Here is a 22,396-nt window from a genome sequence, read left to right on the forward strand (position 1 = left end):
ACACCCCTCACCCCCACCCCCGCACACACACACACCCCACCACCCCGTCCCCCATTCCTGTTTTCAGAGGAGGGGGCAGGGTGTCCTAAAAGCAGCAGGTTTCTTCACCATGTCTGCATCTGAGGAGACAGGGCCCATGTCCTTCTCGACCCCTGAGGGATCCCCCAGCCTTGACAGCCCAAACGATGGTCTGGACTCCTCCAGCCTCTCAGGCTCAGGAAGGGACTCCTCACTTGGGACTCTCCAGGTGGAATTTCCATCCTTTCCCAGGGCGACCACCCCAGCTTCACCTCTACCTCTACCGCACGACTTCGACTTCCCGTTCCCCCCTAAAGAGCACAGGGGACAGTCACGAGACTCCATGGACTCGACACCAACTTCTTCCCTCGTGGTTTCCTCACTGTCACCCGGCTTCTCAATAATGTACCACATGTTCGTACCGTCATCGCCTAGTCCTTCATGCCCAGCCCTCAGGGATTCCCCACCGGCCCGAAGCTACTCGCCTCCCACCAACCCTCGGAGACCCCGGCGGGAAAAAGAGGCCAGCCCCCAGGGCAACACTGGTGCCTGCCACACCTCCCAGATCTCTTCGGCGGGGTCTCCCCTGGGCTCGCCCTCAGCCTTGAGCTACTCGTCCATCAACATCTCTTCCGTGGGGTCTCCCCTGGGCTCTCAAGTGGCCCACGGCTGCTCGCTCAACACTCCTCCGAGACCCCAGCGGGAGACCGAAGCCAGCCCCCGGAGCCCCATTGGTGCCTGGCACACCTCCCCGATCTCTTCCGCGGGGTCTCCCGTAGGCTCGCCCTCTGCCCTGAGCTACTCGCCCATAAGCACCTCGTACGCGGGGTGGTCCCTGGGCTCGCCCTCGGCCTTAAGTTACTCGCCCATCAGCATCTCTTCCGCGGGGTCTCCCCTGGGCTCACCCTCGGCCCTGAGCTACTCGCCCATCAGTGTCTCTTCCGCGGGGTCTACCCTGGGTTCACACGTGGGCCCCGGTTGCTCGCCCAACACACCTCCGAGACCATGGCGGGAGACCGAAGCCAGCCCCCGGGGCCCCACTGCTGCCTGGCACACCTCCCCGATCTCTTCCGCAGGGTCTCCCCTGGGCTCGCCCTCGGACCTGAGCTACTCGCCCATCAGCATCTCTTCCGTGGGGTCTCCCCTGGGCTCGCCCTCGGCCCTGAGCTACTCGCCCATCAGTGTCTCTTCCGCGGGGTCTACCCTGGGTTCACACGTGGGCCCCGGTTGCTCGCCCAACACCCCTCCGAGACCATGGCGGGAGACCGAAGCCAGCCCCCGGGGCCCCACTGCTGCCTGGCACACCTCCCCGATCTCTTCCGCGGCGACTCCCCTGGGCTCGGCCTCGGCCCTTAGCTACTCACCCATCAGCATCTCTTGCGCGGAGTCTCCACTGGCTTCCCCCGTGGCCCCCGGCTCCTCGCCCCAGTGGGGGACTGAATCGAGCCCCCGGGGCACCACTAATCCCTGGCAGACCTCCCCCATCTCTTCCACTGGGTCTCCCCTGGGCTCACCCACAGGCCCATGGGACTCTCTCGTGGCCCCCCGCTCCTCTCCCACCACCCCCAAATTTCTGCCCGAGTTGGCACGTCCCAGACCGGAAAGCCCTGTCAGCTCACAGACCTCAGAGCTTTACTCCCCTTCGTTTCCCCTTTATCCAGCAGTGGCTCCCGGATATTTTCGAGGGTTCCCATACTCACCTGGTTTCACACTGGGATACACCCATGGCCTCACTGACACTCTCCCTTGTGGTTTCTTGACCCAAGGGGTGGGCCAAAGGCCGAGCCCACAGGAGCCTGGGTCTTGCCTGTTTCTCCACGGCGCCAGTCACTGTCACACACCTCCCCGTGGAAGAGACCTTCGTGCATCCCGAGGGCACACACACCCTTGCCCTTCACCTTGCTATTGTCACCCACTGGCTCTCAAGAGAGAACGGTCTCAAGGCCGTCCTCAGCACCCCTGCGCTTATCGGCGGGACCCTCTCACACTCCCACTCCCAGGCCCATACGGCCAGCACCCCCAGCCGGCTGGTGTCCTTGTGGGCGACACTGCAGACAGCGGTGACCCCATCCCCCACCCCGCCACCCCACACGGCCACCTGCATGGGCTCGTTTCCTGGCTAGAATCATCTCCTGGCTTCTAGGGGACCTCGTAGGGGTGGGGGGTGTGGGGTGAGCAGAGAAGACAGGACGATTCTTTTTTTTGCATCACCCTCTCCGCTGCCCGCCCACAACCTAACCCGCCCGTCCTTCATATAGTCTCTCATTACCCTTTCCAAACAGCATGAAGCTGCTCAGAGGAACCCTGTCTGTCCGAGTGGGCAGCCTGCCCAGGGGGCCATCGTGCCGCCTGCACCGCCAGAGACACACTTCTGGCCGCAGCAGCCAACCTCAAGTGAAGAGACATCTCCCCAGCTGGAGCAACAGCCCCAGCACTCAGCCCTTCCAGGCTCCTCAAGCCTCCTGGACGAACTCTTGTCAGACGCGGACATTCTGGACAAGGCAGGCCCTTTTCCGAATGCGGACGCAGAGGAAGAGGAACTTGCCGCAACCCTGGAAGCCCCCCTCAGCGAGGAAGAATTCCAGGCCTTGCTCGACATGCTGCCAGGCTCCCCAGTGCCACAGGCTTAGGGGGAGGTAGGAAGACCTTCCCCCGAGCCCCGTTCAAGCCTCCTTTCCTGGGAGGCAGAGCCACGGGCGAGAGAAAGGAGAAGGAACAAGCAACGCTCATGATAGTGTCTGGCAGGGCGACCAAGGCAAGAAGACTGTCGACCGCAACTGCGTTGTGTCTACGAGCAATGCCATGCTCCACACGGACTGTCAGGAAGCATGGGCACCAGGAGGGACACCACCTCTGAAGCCTCAAGGAATTCTAGCCTTCCAATGACAACGAGGAGGACCCAAGGCTGAACTGGATTTCCCCGTTGTATGTGACATTCCATTGATCCAATCAATAAATCTTGGCACTCAGTTCAAGTTCCTGGTTGCGCTTTGGTCACTTTATATTCTCCCGCGTTTCCTCGGGGAGGTGAAATTCCTCCCTTGGCCTGGGACAGCATGGGAAGGTGGTCCAGACGCCCCTGTCTAGTCCCGTAGCTTGTAGCCACAAACACACCCTAGTGGAATCAAGAAAACAGTCTCTCAGTGACAGCCTTCACTTGATTTCTGGGTGCATGGTGTGGAATGGTTCCTCAGGGCATCGCCCTTTGCGCACAAGGACAGAACTGTGCAAACACTTTAATTGCCAGAGTTCATAGTAACAACTGTGCCCGGTTTATTATGCAGGCAAATAATCTCTCTCCGTCCCTCTCTCTCTCTCATTGTCTGTCTACGGCCACACATTACACGCGCACACCTCTCAAAAGATAAGCCGGGTTACAACTAAAGCGATGCACAAAGGAACTGAAAAACCAAATGCCTGTGGCATCGTAACGTCGTGGCAGGTGATCCCTTCCACTGCTTCTTTCAAAAATATTTTCCAACACATGTGCCTCGTACACTCTGTGTTGAGTGATTCTCGATTGGCTCAATCCGTGCTCCCCATGTCCAGCATGGGTGTGTTAGCGGCACGAAGTAGGAAAATAATCTGAGAGTTTCCACTTGAATGTGTATACACCGATGTATCTGAGTCTCTAGCTACAACTGCATCCGGGTCTCTAGCTCTATAGTGTGTATATCTCTGCAGACACATCTAGTCCTCAGCTCCCTCCCAGTCACTCCTCTGTCTTAGGCTCCCCTTTCTCCGGAGCTCTAGAGCAATATACAGCCCTCTCTCTCTGTCTCTCTCTCTCTCTGTCTCTCTCCCTCTCTGTCTCTCTCTTCCTCTCTCTCTCTCTCTCCTTCTTTCCCTTGGGCAGAAAGGAAACGTCAGTTTCAAGGGCCACACAGGTGGCATAGGGCTTCTGGGAAAAGAATCTGGCCACGGTAGCGTCAGGACAAGTATGACTGGAGATGCGGTAAGAGACAGCTTATGGAAAAGATGGTGCTTTCAAGAGGGCGGGAGGAACACTGGGTCACAGTGTGCCGGGAAACACTGAGATCCTTGTGGGTGGCAGGACTTGCACAGACGCTAGCTAGAGCTAGGAGCTGTGGCTTTACCATCTTGGGGGTTCAATGCTGGCTGCTCCAGCGAAATCTCGGAGCCCAGGGACGGGCAGCGGAACATCCACAGGGAGGCCACTGGTGGACTGTGCATAAACACACCTGCGGGCTCTCAGGATGTCCTGGCTGCCATGCTGATCAAAGCTTCTACTCTCCCAAGCAAGCTTACCCCACCTGGATTGTCCAGGAGGGAGCCGGTCCAAGTCTGGAAGCCCGTGCCTTCTGGGAGGAGCCAGCAAATCCCATGTTTCCGTGATTATCTCAGCCAAAACTTCCACCTTCTCGGGAAAAACCACCCTGATCCAACAAGATGGTCACGCCCCCCACTCTGATCTCTGGCACTTGAGGACAAGGGACCAGGACCTGCACCTCCTCAGGACATCCTCCTGGGCCTCCTGGGACTTGCAGACTCCTACTAGCTCCGGTGGCATCCGTCCACGGGGACCACCCGACAACTGCCCTTAGTGGGTGGGTGCAGAAAATCAAACACACAGATCACACAAACACACACGCCCCAGCCATATTTTCACGAATTAGTGGTGTAATTACTCCAATTCCCCACTGTTTCTAAATAAGCTCACTGTCCTCATGTTAATCCACGTGGTGGCAAAAGAACATATTAGAGATGGTTCTGTGTTTCTGTGTGGTTGTTTTGTTTGTTTGCTTCTAAGTTTTCAATTCTCTGCAGCGCAAACGCCCCGAAAATGTTGGGATGGTTGTATTTGGAATCCAAAGCACTCCTTTCAAACCAAGCTGTGTCATCATCCATCATATAACTTGCTTCATATCCCTCTCCTTCTTCCGCCTCTTCTTCTTCTTCCTCCTCCTCCTCCTCCTCTTCTTCTTCCTCTCTTCTCCTTCTTCCAGATGCCAGTTGACCAGTGAAAGTGAACCCGACTTCGTCTTGTGGACGCCAAGGACAAGCACTGAAATTAAGTTCCTTGGCTTGTGAAACCTACACGTGTGGCCTGCCCCTTTCTCTGGTCTCTCCATGGCATGTGAGCAAGGGGGTGGGTTTCAGGGTACCTCTGAAAAAGTCCCGAACTGTTGAGGACCATGGGTAGACCCTAGATAAGCAGTCAAGCTTAGTGTGTGAATTATCGGGAACTCAAACCCCAGCCAAGGAAATGCTTTAAGAGTGGGAGGCAATGACGTCCTGGTGGTGATGAACGAAGTGGGAAACGTACTCGAGGAAAGCTAGGCTCCAGGTTCTCTCTCCATTTTGGAAAGTACAGTGACACAGCTAAGCGTGAGGGATTCAGAGTTGGGGAATTCCACGGAGAGCAAAAGTATGTGTGGAATGTGAAAAGGTGTGAAAACGAGAGAGCACTGGACCCCAAGCATTCTGGGAAAGGATGACGAGGGCGGCAGCTTCAAAGAGACCTGGGAGCCTCCGAACAGGCCTTCCATTCCAACGCCCACTTGCCTCACGGGATTCCTTCCAGGTTCTCAATTTGCAAGGAAGGGTTCCCCACCATCTGCGGCTATTTACATAAATAGGGGCGGGGCATCCTCATCCATTATAAATCCTGAGCTTCTCAGCACTGAGCAGTTGGCCAGCAGCTTCCGTGCCATCCGTGTGGGTCTCCCACCATGGATTCGTCCAGCTCGTCCGGCACATACAGCACCTCCACAGGTACGTTGCCCTCAGCATCTGGGCTCTGGGGTTGGGTCCTCCAAATACACTCATGCACCTCCCCACCCCAAGGGTTGATCACCACGAAGGTTGAAGTTTCCCTATGACCACTAATTGGCACGGACAGATATGCTGGGACATGTTTCTGGAATCAGTTGGGCAAAAGGATGCACCTTGGTTTGGGCAATTCACGTACATATTTCTGGTTTGATGGTTCGTTTGTTTTCCTTCTTGAAATCGACATGGAAGTAGGTAGGCCTGTTGCCTGACAATGGCTTCTCTACCAAAAATCCCAGCCTGTGGTTGCACTGAACGGAACACGAGTGTTTGAAAACGTTCCCAACCAAACTGACACTCTTTTCCAGTTGACCGTGTTTGGGATTTTGAGTTGGTTTCCCATGTTCTATTCTTGCTCTTGTTACGGATTTGCTCTCTTTGGTCTCGTGTTCCATTTGAACTGGTTTATCTTCCATGGTCGCCAGGGAAAGAATCCACATCCAGTATGTATTAAGAATAGAAGAAAAAGAGAGTTTTTCTTTGAGCACAACTGAAAGCTAGAGCCTGGGAAACAGAGATTCCCGGAGTACTCGAACTGTCTCTCATTGGACTCCAAGGTAGCCAGTGCAGGAGCCTCTGGAAAGGCAAAATCCGCAGTGTGACACGTTCGTTCCTTGAGTGCTTTCCAAAGATTTTCCTTGGAGCTGTCAGGAAGGAAGGGCGCTTTTAAAGGAAGTCACCGTTGGGGGTCCGAAACCCTTGCCTTGCCTTGTCTCCTTCCAGCGCGAGACCTGGAGACGACTCTACGTCACCAGCTGCCAGATGCTAGAGCGGGTGGCCCTTGCAGAAGGGTTGGTGTTGTCCTAGAGTTGGAGAGAGTTCAGAAAACTCAAATCTCAAGGATGTGCAGGACGTGCCTGAAACCACATCCACCCTGGCCGTCACGCCCGGCTCCCGCCTTAGAAGGCAGGAAACAAACACGCATCTATTCCCTTGCCGCCAGAAAGACGCAACCTCAAATAGGACAGGGATGGGGGCAGCCCTTCAAGGCTGCCCAACTGAAACAATAGCACACACACACGGCGAGTCAGCAAGACCTTGGTGCCTGGAAAGGGAAACTCATCTTCCGAAGAATACTGGGCTGTTGTGGGTATGTGGGTGGGCGGGCGCCATCAGATGGGGCCCCACGTTGGTCCTTATCTCAAAAATGTGGGTCTTCTTAACAATCTCCTAGTGCGTTCTGTGTTGGGGGTTGGCTTGTGTGTTTGTCTGGCTTCGATTGGCTTTCGTCTCGTTTCCTTTCAAATACTGAAAGCGGATGTGCCCTGTACGTATGACAGGCCAGAAGCCGGGCCGGGCTCCTTCCGTTAGCATAGAGTTCAAGGTAAATCTGGTAGGAGCCATCAAGACTTTCTGAGGCCTCCACAGGTGGGCAATCCTTCCACCCATTTTGGTCACGTTAGCCTGTTTTTCTAGGGCTTTCCCCTTCTGCTTGCATGGCGCCCTGTGGATCCTTGGCGAGTGGTGGGGGGATCCCCATAGCCTTGACCCTCAGCTTAGCTTGAGCCCACAGGGTCCCACTCAGCGTGGCTTTCAGGGTGTGCCCACGGTTGTTCCAAATGCAGAGTCTTCCCCTGGCTTAGAGATTTTTCACGTGGCACAAGGACCAGCGCTGTGCCGGTACCGTTGGTTTGCACCTCCATGGATTCGCCCCTGACACATTCCCCCTTTTCTCTCCCACAGGCCGACTCTCAAGACCATCGCGAAGGAGGAGGCTGGTTCTGAGGCTGAGTCAGAAGGACACCCTGCAAGCACTCTTTCAACAGAACCCCTACCCCGGGATAACGACCAGAGAACGGCTGGCACGAGAACTGGGCATTCCAGAAAGCAGAATTCAGGTACGTCCGAGTCTCTCGATCCATTCTCCCTCTCGGGGTCCATGTCCAGACGCAAGTCGCCCTACGCCAGCTGGAGTCCTTGCCCTTGGGGCTTCCTCTTCTGGGTGCTCCAGACAGCAGGGACTCGAATCTTGGCAAGGAAGGTGGCTCCCTTTGGAAAACGTGGCCAGACTGAGCTGTGTGGCGAGAGGTCCATTCAAATGGGTGGTCAAGAATAAAGGGCGAGGGGCCAAGGAAGCAGGAGGGCCTGGTGGTGCCAGGGAGGTGTTCCCTTGATGGCTGGCCTCCGAGGAACTAGCCGTGCTGAAGACTTCCCTCTCTGGGCAGGTTGGAGAGGAGTCACCAAAGGTAGGAACACCTCGCCTGCCACCTTACAAAGCGTCGCCAAAGACTGATTGGCTTTCCCTACGAACACGTTTTCTCAGGGTGTCACATTTTCCACACACCACCGTCAGAAACTTCTGAAAACATGCACACACACACGCACACAAGCACAGGTCCACACTGCGGTTCGGCCTCGGGGAATGAGGTAGCATGCACACGGCTTCACTGTTGAAGACAAGGACACATATTCTGAAGATGGGGAGCGGGTACATAAGAGTCTCCTGACCTAAGAGTGATGGAGGCATGTAGTCCCTGAGAAGTGACTGTCAATGAGTAGTTCCCAGGCAGCATGGGAAGTGTGGTTTTCATGGGGGCACTTGCTAATGGATATGATTGCGTGTTATGAGACAGTACCGCCTGTGGGGACATAAGAGAGGCAGGGAACCTTGAATCGGGCATGGACCGTGCCAAAGTGGAGGCAAAGAGAGCAAATGAGGGAAAGGAGATTGAGCCTGAGAGCCTGGGACAGAGACAGAGAGAGGGGAAGGCAGGCAGGCAGGTGGGCAGGCGGGCGGGTGGCAACAGAGACAGATGTCAACAGGTAGATGCGGAGTATCGTAGACGGAGACCAAAAGACCCACAGAGAAACTGGTAGTTTTGATGAGGAGGGGTGGGGCGGGTGAGAGTGTGAGGGAGAGGTAGCTATCCATCCCATTCTGACTGTGGGAAAGCAAGCATTGTCTCCTCCTGTGTCACAAGTCGTTACTCTGGACACCAGGAAGGTGACTCGAAGAGGAAGGATTATTTTCACGGACACAGATTGTGTATTCTGGAATCTGGGGCACTTCTTCAGAGGTGAAAGCGGGAGTCTACATTCTACCTGCCAGTGAGAGTTCAGTCCCTTTGACTCGTAAATATTTCCACTGGGGGCAGAGGGGCCATACTGGGTCTCCATTAGTCGGCTTGTTGCTGGCTGGCTGGCTGGCTGGCGCATTTGTGCGTTTGTGCTATGGTGCATCCCTGCAATCGATCTTGGAAGTACGTGCATGAGCATTGAATGACAAGGCTTTCTTTCTTTGCACCCAGGTTTGGTTTCAAAACCAACGAAGAAGACGCCTAAAGCAGAGCCGATTGCTGTCGGAGCATGCCTTCAAAGGAGGGCAGTCGCAGCCGCTGCGGCCGCCACCACCTCAGGCTTTGACTCGAGGTAAGTACCCAGCAATCCAAAGGCATTTCCCCAGAGCATCTCCTTGAGACACAATCATCTCTGAACGTGGATGACCGTGGGAGGCCAGGAACGCTTCAGAGAGGAAACCATGATATCTTGGCTTCTTGCCCCATTCCTGTTCCACACAGGAGCATCATGGCCCTGTTGGAGGGTGGGGAGATGCATGGCCAGGAAGGCTTGGAATCTTCGGGTCTGGAACCTGCCCGGATGTGCAGAAATCCCTTCTTCCATCACATGGGGCATTTTCACATAGCACTGAATAAGATGTATCGATGTATCGATCTTGATCTATGACATACCACTTCCTACATACCACACACTGTATCTGCCGTGAATGTGCTGCAATTGGCCTGAATGTCCTCTCTTCTCTGTGTGTTCTTCTTCAGAAAGCTTGGGAAGAGAGGCCAGGCGAAAGAGGACTTTCATCTCTCCTTCTCAAACAAGGGTCCTTGTGCAAGCCTTTGAGAGGGATCGATTTCCATCTATTGCTGCCAGGGAAGAATTGGCTCACCAGACAGGAATTCCCGAACCTCGAATCCAGGTAAGTTCTCCACCAGTGGGTGGGACTTGGCTTCTCCCACGAGGAAGGAGTGTTAAACCTTGTGACGGGTTGCTGCTGGATATAGGTAGGCTTGGCGAGGGGGGATTGGGAGGAGGTTCCCTTCGTCCTACGAATACACTAAGGGGGCTGATCTGAAGGCATCCCTTTCCGGAAGAGGAGAGGGCAATGGAAGTCCTGGGCAGCCAGGGAGGGGCCTGAGGTTGTAGCCGGTCAATGACGGCTCTCCTCAAAGCCAGGGGTGGGGAGGGGTGGGGTGGGTCCTGTGCTGCCCTGACGTCCTCCCGCATTTTCAAGAGCCAAGGCGAAAGCTCTAGGTAAAATGGCCCTTAGATGAGGCCCACCAGTAATTGCCATGGACCTGACAGATTCGAGGGCTGGGCAGGGCAGGGCAGGGCGGGCCGGGGCGGGGCCGGCCGGGGATGGGGCGGGGGCAAGTAGATCTGGACTGTCGCGCTGCTAATGTTCCTGTCTCCCCATATGGTTCCCTAGATATGGTTCCAGAACCGAAGAGCTCGGCACCCGAAGCAGAGCGCTAGTGGGCCTGTGAATGCCCTGGCCGAAGGACCAGATGCCACATCAGCCGTGACTGCCCTGTCGGACCAAAGCCCCCCGCCCACTGTCCATAGCAGCTCTCATCGTTATCCTCCCTCTCATGCACCTGAGAGCACGCAATCCTTTGCTGCGGCCACTCCTGTTTTCTCCCCCACCTTTCTTGTGCCAGGGGCTGCCTCTGGGTGCTGTGTGGGCCACCCGTTGATGTTCATCGTGGTCCAGCCCAGCCTGGCAGCACTTCAGGGATGCCAGAACCCGCAGCCTCTTCCGGCCACAGTTCCGTGGGGCGAAGGGACACATGCTGTCATCGCCAGTGGGCAGCCTGCCCAGGGGGCCATCGTGCCGCCTGCACCGCCAGAGACACACTTCTGGCCGCAGCAGCCAACCTCAAGTGAAGAGACATCTCCCCAGCTGGAGCAACAGCCCCAGCACTCAGCGCTTCCAGGCTCCTCAAGCCTCCTGGACGAACTCTTGTCAGACGCGGACATTCTGAACAAGGCAGGCCCATTTCCGAATGCGGTCGCAGAGGAAGAGGAACTTGCCGCAACCCTGGAAGCCCCCCTCAGCGAGGAAGAATTCCAGGCCTTGCTCGACATGCTGCCAGGCTCCCCAGTGCCACAGGCTTAGGGGGAGGTAGGAAGACCTTCCCCCGAGCCCCGTTCAAGCCTCCTTTCCTGGGAGGCAGAGCCACGGGCGAGAGAAAGGAGAAGGAACAAGCAACGCTCATGATAGTGTCTGGCAGGGCGACCAAGGCAAGAAGACTGTGGACCGCAACTGCGTTGTGTCTACGAGCAATGCCATGCTCCACACGGACTGTCAGGAAGCATGGGCACCAGGAGGGACACCACCTCTGAAGCCTCAAGGAATTCTAGCCTTCCAATGACAACGAGGAGGACCCAAGGCTGAACTGGATTTCCCCGTTGTATGTGACATTCCATTGATCCAATCAATAAATCTTGGCACTCAGTTCAAGTTCTTCGTTGTGCTTTGGTCGCTTTGTATTCTCCCGCATTTCCTCGGGGAGGTGAAATCCCTCCCTTGGCCTGGGACAGCATGGGAAGGTGGTCCAGACGCCCCTGTCTAGTCCCGTAGCTTGTAGCCACAAACACACCCTAGTGGAATCAAGAAAACAGTCTCTCAGTGACAACCTTCACTTGGTTTCTGGGTGCATGGTGTGGAAGGGTTCCTAAGGGTATCGCCCTTTGCACACAAGGACAGAACTGTGCAAACACTTTCATTGCCAGAGTTCATAGTAACAACTGTGCCCAGTTTATTATGCAGGCAAATAATCTCTCTCCGTCCCTCTCTCTCTCTCATTGTCTGTCTACGGCCACACACTACACGCGCACACCTCTCAAAAGATAAGCCGGGTTACAACTAAAGCGATGCACAAAGGAACTGAAAAACCAAATGCCTGTGGCATCGTAACGTCGTGGCAGGTGATCCCTTCCACTGCTTCTTTCAAAAATATTTTCCAACACATGTGCCTCGTACACTCTGTGTTGAGTGATTCTCGATTGGCTCAATCCGTGCTCCCCATGTCCAGCATGGGTGTGTCAGCGGCACGAAGTAGGAAAATAATCTGAGAGTTGCCACTTGAATGTGTGTACACCGATGTATCTGAGTCTCTAGCTACAACTGCATCCGGGTCTCTAGCTCTATAGTGTGTATATCTCTGCAGACACATCTAGTCCTCAGCTCCCTCCCAGTCACTCCTCTGTCTTAGGCTCCCCTTTCTCCGGAGCTCTAGAGCAATATACAGCCCTCTCTCTCTGTCTCTCTCTCTCTCTGTCTCTCTCCCTCTCTGTCTCTCTCTTCCTCTCTCTCTCTCTCTCCTTCTTTCCCTTGGGCAGAAAGGAAACGTCAGTTTCAAGGGCCACACAGGTGGCATAGGGCTTCTGGGAAAAGAATCTGGCCACGGTAGCGTCAGGACAAGTATGACTGGAGATGCGGTAAGAGACAGCTTATGGAAAAGATGGTGCTTTCAAGAGGGCGGGAGGAACACTGGGTCACAGTGTGCCGGGAAACACTGAGATCCTTGTGGGTGGCAGGACTTGCACAGACGCTAGCTAGAGCTAGGAGCTGTGGCTTTACCATCTTGGGGGTTCAATGCTGGCTGCTCCAGCGAAATCTCGGAGCCCAGGGACGGGCAGCGGAACATCCACAGGGAGGCCACTGGTGGACTGTGCATAAACACACCTGCGGGCTCTCAGGATGTCCTGGCTGCCATGCTGATCAAAGCTTCTACTCTCCCAAGCAAGCTTACCCCACCTGGATTGTCCAGGAGGGAGCCGGTCCAAGTCTGGAAGCCCGTGCCTTCTGGGAGGAGCCAGCAAATCCCATGTTTCCGTGATTATCTCAGCCAAAACTTCCACCTTCTCGGGAAAAACCACCCTGATCCAACAAGATGGTCACGCCCCCCACTCTGATCTCTGGCACTTGAGGACAAGGGACCAGGACCTGCACCTCCTCAGGACATCCTCCTGGGCCTCCTGGGACTTGCAGACTCCTACTAGCTCCGGTGGCATCCGTCCACGGGGACCACCCGACAACTGCCCTTAGTGGGTGGGTGCAGAAAATCAAACACACAGATCACACAAACACACACGCCCCAGCCATATTTTCACGAATTAGTGGTGTAATTACTCCAATTCCCCACTGTTTCTAAATAAGCTCACTGTCCTCATGTTAATCCACGTGGTGGCAAAAGAACACATTAGAGATGGTTCTGTGTTTCTGTGTGGTTGTTTTGTTTGTTTGCTTCTAAGTTTTCAATTCTCTGCAGCGCAAACGCCCCGAAAATGTTGGGATGGTTGTATTTGGAATCCAAAGCACTCCTTTCAAACCAAGCTGTGTCATCATCCATCATATAACTTGCTTCATATCCCTCTCCTTCTTCCGCCTCTTCTTCTTCTTCCTCCTCCTCCTCCTCCTCTTCTTCTTCCTCTCTTCTCCTTCTTCCAGATGCCAGTTGACCAGTGAAAGTGAACCCGACTTCGTCTTGTGGACGCCAAGGACAAGCACTGAAATTAAGTTCCTTGGCTTGTGAAACCTACACGTGTGGCCTGCCCCTTTCTCTGGTCTCTCCATGGCATGTGAGCAAGGGGGTGGGTTTCAGGGTACCTCTGAAAAAGTCCCGAACTGTTGAGGACCATGGGTAGACCCTAGATAAGCAGTCAAGCTTAGTGTGTGAATTATCGGGAACTCAAACCCCAGCCAAGGAAATGCTTTAAGAGTGGGAGGCAATGACGTCCTGGTGGTGATGAACGAAGTGGGAAACGTACTCGAGGAAAGCTAGGCTCCAGGTTCTCTCTCCATTTTGGAAAGTACAGTGACACAGCTAAGCGTGAGGGATTCAGAGTTGGGGAATTCCACGGAGAGCAAAAGTATGTGTGGAATGTGAAAAGGTGTGAAAACGAGAGAGCACTGGACCCCAAGCATTCTGGGAAAGGATGACGAGGGCGGCAGCTTCAAAGAGACCTGGGAGCCTCCGAACAGGCCTTCCATTCCAACGCCCACTTGCCTCACGGGATTCCTTCCAGGTTCTCAATTTGCAAGGAAGGGTTCCCCACCATCTGCGGCTATTTACATAAATAGGGGCGGGGCATCCTCATCCATTATAAATCCTGAGCTTCTCAGCACTGAGCAGTTGGCCAGCAGCTTCCGTGCCATCCGTGTGGGTCTCCCACCATGGATTCGTCCAGCTCGTCCGGCACATACAGCACCTCCACAGGTACGTTGCCCTCAGCATCTGGGCTCTGGGGTTGGGTCCTCCAAATACACTCATGCACCTCCCCACCCCAAGGGTTGATCACCACGAAGGTTGAAGTTTCCCTATGACCACTAATTGGCACGGACAGATATGCTGGGACATGTTTCTGGAATCAGTTGGGCAAAAGGATGCACCTTGGTTTGGGCAATTCACGTACATATTTCTGGTTTGATGGTTCGTTTGTTTTCCTTCTTGAAATCGACATGGAAGTAGGTAGGCCTGTTGCCTGACAATGGCTTCTCTACCAAAAATCCCAGCCTGTGGTTGCACTGAACGGAACACGAGTGTTTGAAAACGTTCCCAACCAAACTGACACTCTTTTCCAGTTGACCGTGTTTGGGATTTTGAGTTGGTTTCCCATGTTCTATTCTTGCTCTTGTTACGGATTTGCTCTCTTTGGTCTCGTGTTCCATTTGAACTGGTTTATCTTCCATGGTCGCCAGGGAAAGAATCCACATCCAGTATGTATTAAGAATAGAAGAAAAAGAGAGTTTTTCTTTGAGCACAACTGAAAGCTAGAGCCTGGGAAACAGAGATTCCCGGAGTACTCGAACTGTCTCTCATTGGACTCCAAGGTAGCCAGTGCAGGAGCCTCTGGAAAGGCAAAATCCGCAGTGTGACACGTTCGTTCCTTGAGTGCTTTCCAAAGATTTTCCTTGGAGCTGTCAGGAAGGAAGGGCGCTTTTAAAGGAAGTCACCGTTGGGGGTCCGAAACCCTTGCCTTGCCTTGTCTCCTTCCAGCGCGAGACCTGGAGACGACTCTACGTCACCAGCTGCCAGATGCTAGAGCGGGTGGCCCTTGCAGAAGGGTTGGTGTTGTCCTAGAGTTGGAGAGAGTTCAGAAAACTCAAATCTCAAGGATGTGCAGGACGTGCCTGAAACCACATCCACCCTGGCCGTCACGCCCGGCTCCCGCCTTAGAAGGCAGGAAACAAACACGCATCTATTCCCTTGCCGCCAGAAAGACGCAACCTCAAATAGGACAGGGATGGGGGCAGCCCTTCAAGGCTGCCCAACTGAAACAATAGCACACACACACGGCGAGTCAGCAAGACCTTGGTGCCTGGAAAGGGAAACTCATCTTCCGAAGAATACTGGGCTGTTGTGGGTATGTGGGTGGGCGGGCGCCATCAGATGGGGCCCCACGTTGGTCCTTATCTCAAAAATGTGGGTCTTCTTAACAATCTCCTAGTGCGTTCTGTGTTGGGGGTTGGCTTGTGTGTTTGTCTGGCTTCGATTGGCTTTCGTCTCGTTTCCTTTCAAATACTGAAAGCGGATGTGCCCTGTACGTATGACAGGCCAGAAGCCGGGCCGGGCTCCTTCCGTTAGCATAGAGTTCAAGGTAAATCTGGTAGGAGCCATCAAGACTTTCTGAGGCCTCCACAGGTGGGCAATCCTTCCACCCATTTTGGTCACGTTAGCCTGTTTTTCTAGGGCTTTCCCCTTCTGCTTGCATGGCGCCCTGTGGATCCTTGGCGAGTGGTGGGGGGATCCCCATAGCCTTGACCCTCAGCTTAGCTTGAGCCCACAGGGTCCCACTCAGCGTGGCTTTCAGGGTGTGCCCACGGTTGTTCCAAATGCAGAGTCTTCCCCTGGCTTAGAGATTTTTCACGTGGCACAAGGACCAGCGCTGTGCCGGTACCGTTGGTTTGCACCTCCATGGATTCGCCCCTGACACATTCCCCCTTTTCTCTCCCACAGGCCGACTCTCAAGACCATCGCGAAGGAGGAGGCTGGTTCTGAGGCTGAGTCAGAAGGACACCCTGCAAGCACTCTTTCAACAGAACCCCTACCCCGGGATAACGACCAGAGAACGGCTGGCACGAGAACTGGGCATTCCAGAAAGCAGAATTCAGGTACGTCCGAGTCTCTCGATCCATTCTCCCTCTCGGGGTCCATGTCCAGACGCAAGTCGCCCTACGCCAGCTGGAGTCCTTGCCCTTGGGGCTTCCTCTTCTGGGTGCTCCAGACAGCAGGGACTCGAATCTTGGCAAGGAAGGTGGCTCCCTTTGGAAAACGTGGCCAGACTGAGCTGTGTGGCGAGAGGTCCATTCAAATGGGTGGTCAAGAATAAAGGGCGAGGGGCCAAGGAAGCAGGAGGGCCTGGTGGTGCCAGGGAGGTGTTCCCTTGATGGCTGGCCTCCGAGGAACTAGCCGTGCTGAAGACTTCCCTCTCTGGGCAGGTTGGAGAGGAGTCACCAAAGGTAGGAACACCTCGCCTGCCACCTTACAAAGCGTCGCCAAAGACTGATTGGCTTTCCCTACGAACACGTTTTCTCAGGGTGTCACATTTTCCACACACCACCGTCAGAAACTTCTGAAAACATGCACACACACACGCACACAAGCACAGGTCCACACTGCGGTTCGGCCTCGGGGAATGAGGTAGCATGCACACGGCTTCACTGTTGAAGACAAGGACACATATTCTGAAGATGGGGAGCGGGTACATAAGAGTCTCCTGACCTAAGAGTGATGGAGGCATGTAGTCCCTGAGAAGTGACTGTCAATGAGTAGTTCCCAGGCAGCATGGGAAGTGTGGTTTTCATGGGGGCACTTGCTAATGGATATGATTGCGTGTTATGAGACAGTACCGCCTGTGGGGACATAAGAGAGGCAGGGAACCTTGAATCGGGCATGGACCGTGCCAAAGTGGAGGCAAAGAGAGCAAATGAGGGAAAGGAGATTGAGCCTGAGAGCCTGGGACAGAGACAGAGAGAGGGGAAGGCAGGCAGGCAGGTGGGCAGGCGGGCGGGTGGCAACAGAGACAGATGTCAACAGGTAGATGCGGAGTATCGTAGACGGAGACCAAAAGACCCACAGAGAAACTGGTAGTTTTGATGAGGAGGGGTGGGGCGGGTGAGAGTGTGAGGGAGAGGTAGCTATCCATCCCATTCTGACTGTGGGAAAGCAAGCATTGTCTCCTCCTGTGTCACAAGTCGTTACTCTGGACACCAGGAAGGTGACTCGAAGAGGAAGGATTATTTTCACGGACACAGATTGTGTATTCTGGAATCTGGGGCACTTCTTCAGAGGTGAAAGCGGGAGTCTACATTCTACCTGCCAGTGAGAGTTCAGTCCCTTTGACTCGTAAATATTTCCACTGGGGGCAGAGGGGCCATACTGGGTCTCCATTAGTCGGCTTGTTGCTGGCTGGCTGGCTGGCTGGCGCATTTGTGCGTTTGTGCTATGGTGCATCCCTGCAATCGATCTTGGAAGTACGTGCATGAGCATTGAATGACAAGGCTTTCTTTCTTTGCACCCAGGTTTGGTTTCAAAACCAACGAAGAAGACGCCTAAAGCAGAGCCGATTGCTGTCGGAGCATGCCTTCAAAGGAGGGCAGTCGCAGCCGCTGCGGCCGCCACCACCTCAGGCTTTGACTCGAGGTAAGTACCCAGCAATCCAAAGGCATTTCCCCAGAGCATCTCCTTGAGACACAATCATCTCTGAACGTGGATGACCGTGGGAGGCCAGGAACGCTTCAGAGAGGAAACCATGATATCTTGGCTTCTTGCCCCATTCCTGTTCCACACAGGAGCATCATGGCCCTGTTGGAGGGTGGGGAGATGCATGGCCAGGAAGGCTTGGAATCTTCGGGTCTGGAACCTGCCCGGATGTGCAGAAATCCCTTCTTCCATCACATGGGGCATTTTCACATAGCACTGAATAAGATGTATCGATGTATCGATCTTGATCTATGACATACCACTTCCTACATACCACACACTGTATCTGCCGTGAATGTGCTGCAATTGGCCTGAATGTCCTCTCTTCTCTGTGTGTTCTTCTTCAGAAAGCTTGGGAAGAGAGGCCAGGCGAAAGAGGACTTTCATCTCTCCTTCTCAAACAAGGGTCCTTGTGCAAGCCTTTGAGAGGGATCGATTTCCATCTATTGCTGCCAGGGAAGAATTGGCTCACCAGACAGGAATTCCCGAACCTCGAATCCAGGTAAGTTCTCCACCAGTGGGTGGGACTTGGCTTCTCCCACGAGGAAGGAGTGTTAAACCTTGTGACGGGTTGCTGCTGGATATAGGTAGGCTTGGCGAGGGGGGATTGGGAGGAGGTTCCCTTCGTCCTACGAATACACTAAGGGGGCTGATCTGAAGGCATCCCTTTCCGGAAGAGGAGAGGGCAATGGAAGTCCTGGGCAGCCAGGGAGGGGCCTGAGGTTGTAGCCGGTCAATGACGGCTCTCCTCAAAGCCAGGGGTGGGGAGGGGTGGGGTGGGTCCTGTGCTGCCCTGACGTCCTCCCGCATTTTCAAGAGCCAAGGCGAAAGCTCTAGGTAAAATGGCCCTTAGATGAGGCCCACCAGTAATTGCCATGGACCTGACAGATTCGAGGGCTGGGCAGGGCAGGGCAGGGCGGGCCGGGGCGGGGCCGGCCGGGGATGGGGCGGGGGCAAGTAGATCTGGACTGTCGCGCTGCTAATGTTCCTGTCTCCCCATATGGTTCCCTAGATATGGTTCCAGAACCGAAGAGCTCGGCACCCGAAGCAGAGCGCTAGTGGGCCTGTGAATGCCCTGGCCGAAGGACCAGATGCCACATCAGCCGTGACTGCCCTGTCGGACCAAAGCCCCCCGCCCACTGTCCATAGCAGCTCTCATCGTTATCCTCCCTCTCATGCACCTGAGAGCACGCAATCCTTTGCTGCGGCCACTCCTGTTTTCTCCCCCACCTTTCTTGTGCCAGGGGCTGCCTCTGGGTGCTGTGTGGGCCACCCGTTGATGTTCATCGTGGTCCAGCCCAGCCTGGCAGCACTTCAGGGATGCCAGAACCCGCAGCCTCTTCCGGCCACAGTTCCGTGGGGCGAAGGGACACATGCTGTCATCGCCAGTGGGCAGCCTGCCCAGGGGGCCATCGTGCCGCCTGCACCGCCAGAGACACACTTCTGGCCGCAGCAGCCAACCTCAAGTGAAGAGACATCTCCCCAGCTGGAGCAACAGCCCCAGCACTCAGCGCTTCCAGGCTCCTCAAGCCTCCTGGACGAACTCTTGTCAGACGCGGACATTCTGGACAAGGCAGGCCCATTTCCGAATGCGGTCGCAGAGGAAGAGGAACTTGCCGCAACCCTGGAAGCCCCCCTCAGCGAGGAAGAATTCCAGGCCTTGCTCGACATGCTGCCAGGCTCCCCAGTGCCACAGGCTTAGGGGGAGGTAGGAAGACCTTCCCCCGAGCCCCGTTCAAGCCTCCTTTCCTGGGAGGCAGAGCCACGGGCGAGAGAAAGGAGAAGGAACAAGCAACGCTCATGATAGTGTCTGGCAGGGCGACCAAGGCAAGAAGACTGTGGACCGCAACTGCGTTGTGTCTACGAGCAATGCCATGCTCCACACGGACTGTCAGGAAGCATGGGCACCAGGAGGGACACCACCTCTGAAGCCTCAAGGAATTCTAGCCTTCCAATGACAACGAGGAGGACCCAAGGCTGAACTGGATTTCCCCGTTGTATGTGACATTCCATTGATCCAATCAATAAATCTTGGCACTCAGTTCAAGTTCTTCGTTGTGCTTTGGTCGCTTTGTATTCTCCCGCATTTCCTCGGGGAGGTGAAATCCCTCCCTTGGCCTGGGACAGCATGGGAAGGTGGTCCAGACGCCCCTGTCTAGTCCCGTAGCTTGTAGCCACAAACACACCCTAGTGGAATCAAGAAAACAGTCTCTCAGTGACAACCTTCACTTGGTTTCTGGGTGCATGGTGTGGAAGGGTTCCTAAGGGTATCGCCCTTTGCACACAAGGACAGAACTGTGCAAACACTTTCATTGCCAGAGTTCATAGTAACAACTGTGCCCAGTTTATTATGCAGGCAAATAATCTCTCTCCGTCCCTCTCTCTCTCTCATTGTCTGTCTACGGCCACACACTACACGCGCACACCTCTCAAAAGATAAGCCGGGTTACAACTAAAGCGATGCACAAAGGAACTGAAAAACCAAATGCCTGTGGCATCGTAACGTCGTGGCAGGTGATCCCTTCCACTGCTTCTTTCAAAAATATTTTCCAACACATGTGCCTCGTACACTCTGTGTTGAGTGATTCTCGATTGGCTCAATCCGTGCTCCCCATGTCCAGCATGGGTGTGTCAGCGGCACGAAGTAGGAAAATAATCTGAGAGTTGCCACTTGAATGTGTGTACACCGATGTATCTGAGTCTCTAGCTACAACTGCATCCGGGTCTCTAGCTCTATAGTGTGTATATCTCTGCAGACACATCTAGTCCTCAGCTCCCTCCCAGTCACTCCTCTGTCTTAGGCTCCCCTTTCTCCGGAGCTCTAGAGCAATATACAGCCCTCTCTCTCTGTCTCTCTCTCTCTCTGTCTCTCTCCCTCTCTGTCTCTCTCTTCCTCTCTCTCTCTCTCTCCTTCTTTCCCTTGGGCAGAAAGGAAACGTCAGTTTCAAGGGCCACACAGGTGGCATAGGGCTTCTGGGAAAAGAATCTGGCCACGGTAGCGTCAGGACAAGTATGACTGGAGATGCGGTAAGAGACAGCTTATGGAAAAGATGGTGCTTTCAAGAGGGCGGGAGGAACACTGGGTCACAGTGTGCCGGGAAACACTGAGATCCTTGTGGGTGGCAGGACTTGCACAGACGCTAGCTAGAGCTAGGAGCTGTGGCTTTACCATCTTGGGGGTTCAATGCTGGCTGCTCCAGCGAAATCTCGGAGCCCAGGGACGGGCAGCGGAACATCCACAGGGAGGCCACTGGTGGACTGTGCATAAACACACCTGCGGGCTCTCAGGATGTCCTGGCTGCCATGCTGATCAAAGCTTCTACTCTCCCAAGCAAGCTTACCCCACCTGGATTGTCCAGGAGGGAGCCGGTCCAAGTCTGGAAGCCCGTGCCTTCTGGGAGGAGCCAGCAAATCCCATGTTTCCGTGATTATCTCAGCCAAAACTTCCACCTTCTCGGGAAAAACCACCCTGATCCAACAAGATGGTCACGCCCCCCACTCTGATCTCTGGCACTTGAGGACAAGGGACCAGGACCTGCACCTCCTCAGGACATCCTCCTGGGCCTCCTGGGACTTGCAGACTCCTACTAGCTCCGGTGGCATCCGTCCACGGGGACCACCCGACAACTGCCCTTAGTGGGTGGGTGCAGAAAATCAAACACACAGATCACACAAACACACACGCCCCAGCCATATTTTCACGAATTAGTGGTGTAATTACTCCAATTCCCCACTGTTTCTAAATAAGCTCACTGTCCTCATGTTAATCCACGTGGTGGCAAAAGAACACATTAGAGATGGTTCTGTGTTTCTGTGTGGTTGTTTTGTTTGTTTGCTTCTAAGTTTTCAATTCTCTGCAGCGCAAACGCCCCGAAAATGTTGGGATGGTTGTATTTGGAATCCAAAGCACTCCTTTCAAACCAAGCTGTGTCATCATCCATCATATAACTTGCTTCATATCCCTCTCCTTCTTCCGCCTCTTCTTCTTCTTCCTCCTCCTCCTCCTCCTCTTCTTCTTCCTCTCTTCTCCTTCTTCCAGATGCCAGTTGACCAGTGAAAGTGAACCCGACTTCGTCTTGTGGACGCCAAGGACAAGCACTGAAATTAAGTTCCTTGGCTTGTGAAACCTACACGTGTGGCCTGCCCCTTTCTCTGGTCTCTCCATGGCATGTGAGCAAGGGGGTGGGTTTCAGGGTACCTCTGAAAAAGTCCCGAACTGTTGAGGACCATGGGTAGACCCTAGATAAGCAGTCAAGCTTAGTGTGTGAATTATCGGGAACTCAAACCCCAGCCAAGGAAATGCTTTAAGAGTGGGAGGCAATGACGTCCTGGTGGTGATGAACGAAGTGGGAAACGTACTCGAGGAAAGCTAGGCTCCAGGTTCTCTCTCCATTTTGGAAAGTACAGTGACACAGCTAAGCGTGAGGGATTCAGAGTTGGGGAATTCCACGGAGAGCAAAAGTATGTGTGGAATGTGAAAAGGTGTGAAAACGAGAGAGCACTGGACCCCAAGCATTCTGGGAAAGGATGACGAGGGCGGCAGCTTCAAAGAGACCTGGGAGCCTCCGAACAGGCCTTCCATTCCAACGCCCACTTGCCTCACGGGATTCCTTCCAGGTTCTCAATTTGCAAGGAAGGGTTCCCCACCATCTGCGGCTATTTACATAAATAGGGGCGGGGCATCCTCATCCATTATAAATCCTGAGCTTCTCAGCACTGAGCAGTTGGCCAGCAGCTTCCGTGCCATCCGTGTGGGTCTCCCACCATGGATTCGTCCAGCTCGTCCGGCACATACAGCACCTCCACAGGTACGTTGCCCTCAGCATCTGGGCTCTGGGGTTGGGTCCTCCAAATACACTCAT

The 22,396-nt window shown here is 54.5% G+C and overlaps 2 protein-coding genes across 2 annotated transcripts; both read left to right on the top strand.

Annotated features, from left to right (window-relative positions):
* Positions 1–5,711: 5,711 nt before the first annotated feature.
* On the top strand, positions 5,712–10,789 carry LOC309621529 (uncharacterized protein; the record flags this gene model as incomplete). The annotated part of the gene is made up of 5 exons (XM_082408969.1): positions 5,712–5,754; positions 6,535–6,602; positions 7,395–7,922; positions 9,060–9,180; positions 9,540–10,789. 5 exons carry the CDS (start codon positions 5,712–5,714, stop codon positions 9,896–9,898), a joined length of 1,119 nt encoding a protein of 372 aa, XP_082265095.1. The 3' UTR covers positions 9,899–10,789.
* A 3,216-nt stretch (positions 10,790–14,005) lies between these two features.
* On the top strand, positions 14,006–19,236 carry LOC309621530 (double homeobox protein 4-like protein 4; the record flags this gene model as incomplete). The annotated part of the gene is made up of 5 exons (XM_082408970.1): positions 14,006–14,048; positions 15,789–15,943; positions 17,354–17,474; positions 17,882–18,036; positions 18,547–19,236. The coding sequence occupies 5 exons, from the start codon at positions 14,006–14,008 to the stop codon at positions 19,234–19,236; spliced, it is 1,164 nt and encodes a 387-aa protein (XP_082265096.1).
* Positions 19,237–22,396: the final 3,160 nt, after the last annotated feature.

The sequence above is a fragment of the Balaenoptera borealis genome (assembly GCF_965194805.1).
Source record: "Balaenoptera borealis genome assembly, contig: HAP1_SCAFFOLD_586, whole genome shotgun sequence".
Taxonomy (NCBI): domain Eukaryota; kingdom Metazoa; phylum Chordata; class Mammalia; order Artiodactyla; family Balaenopteridae; genus Balaenoptera; species Balaenoptera borealis.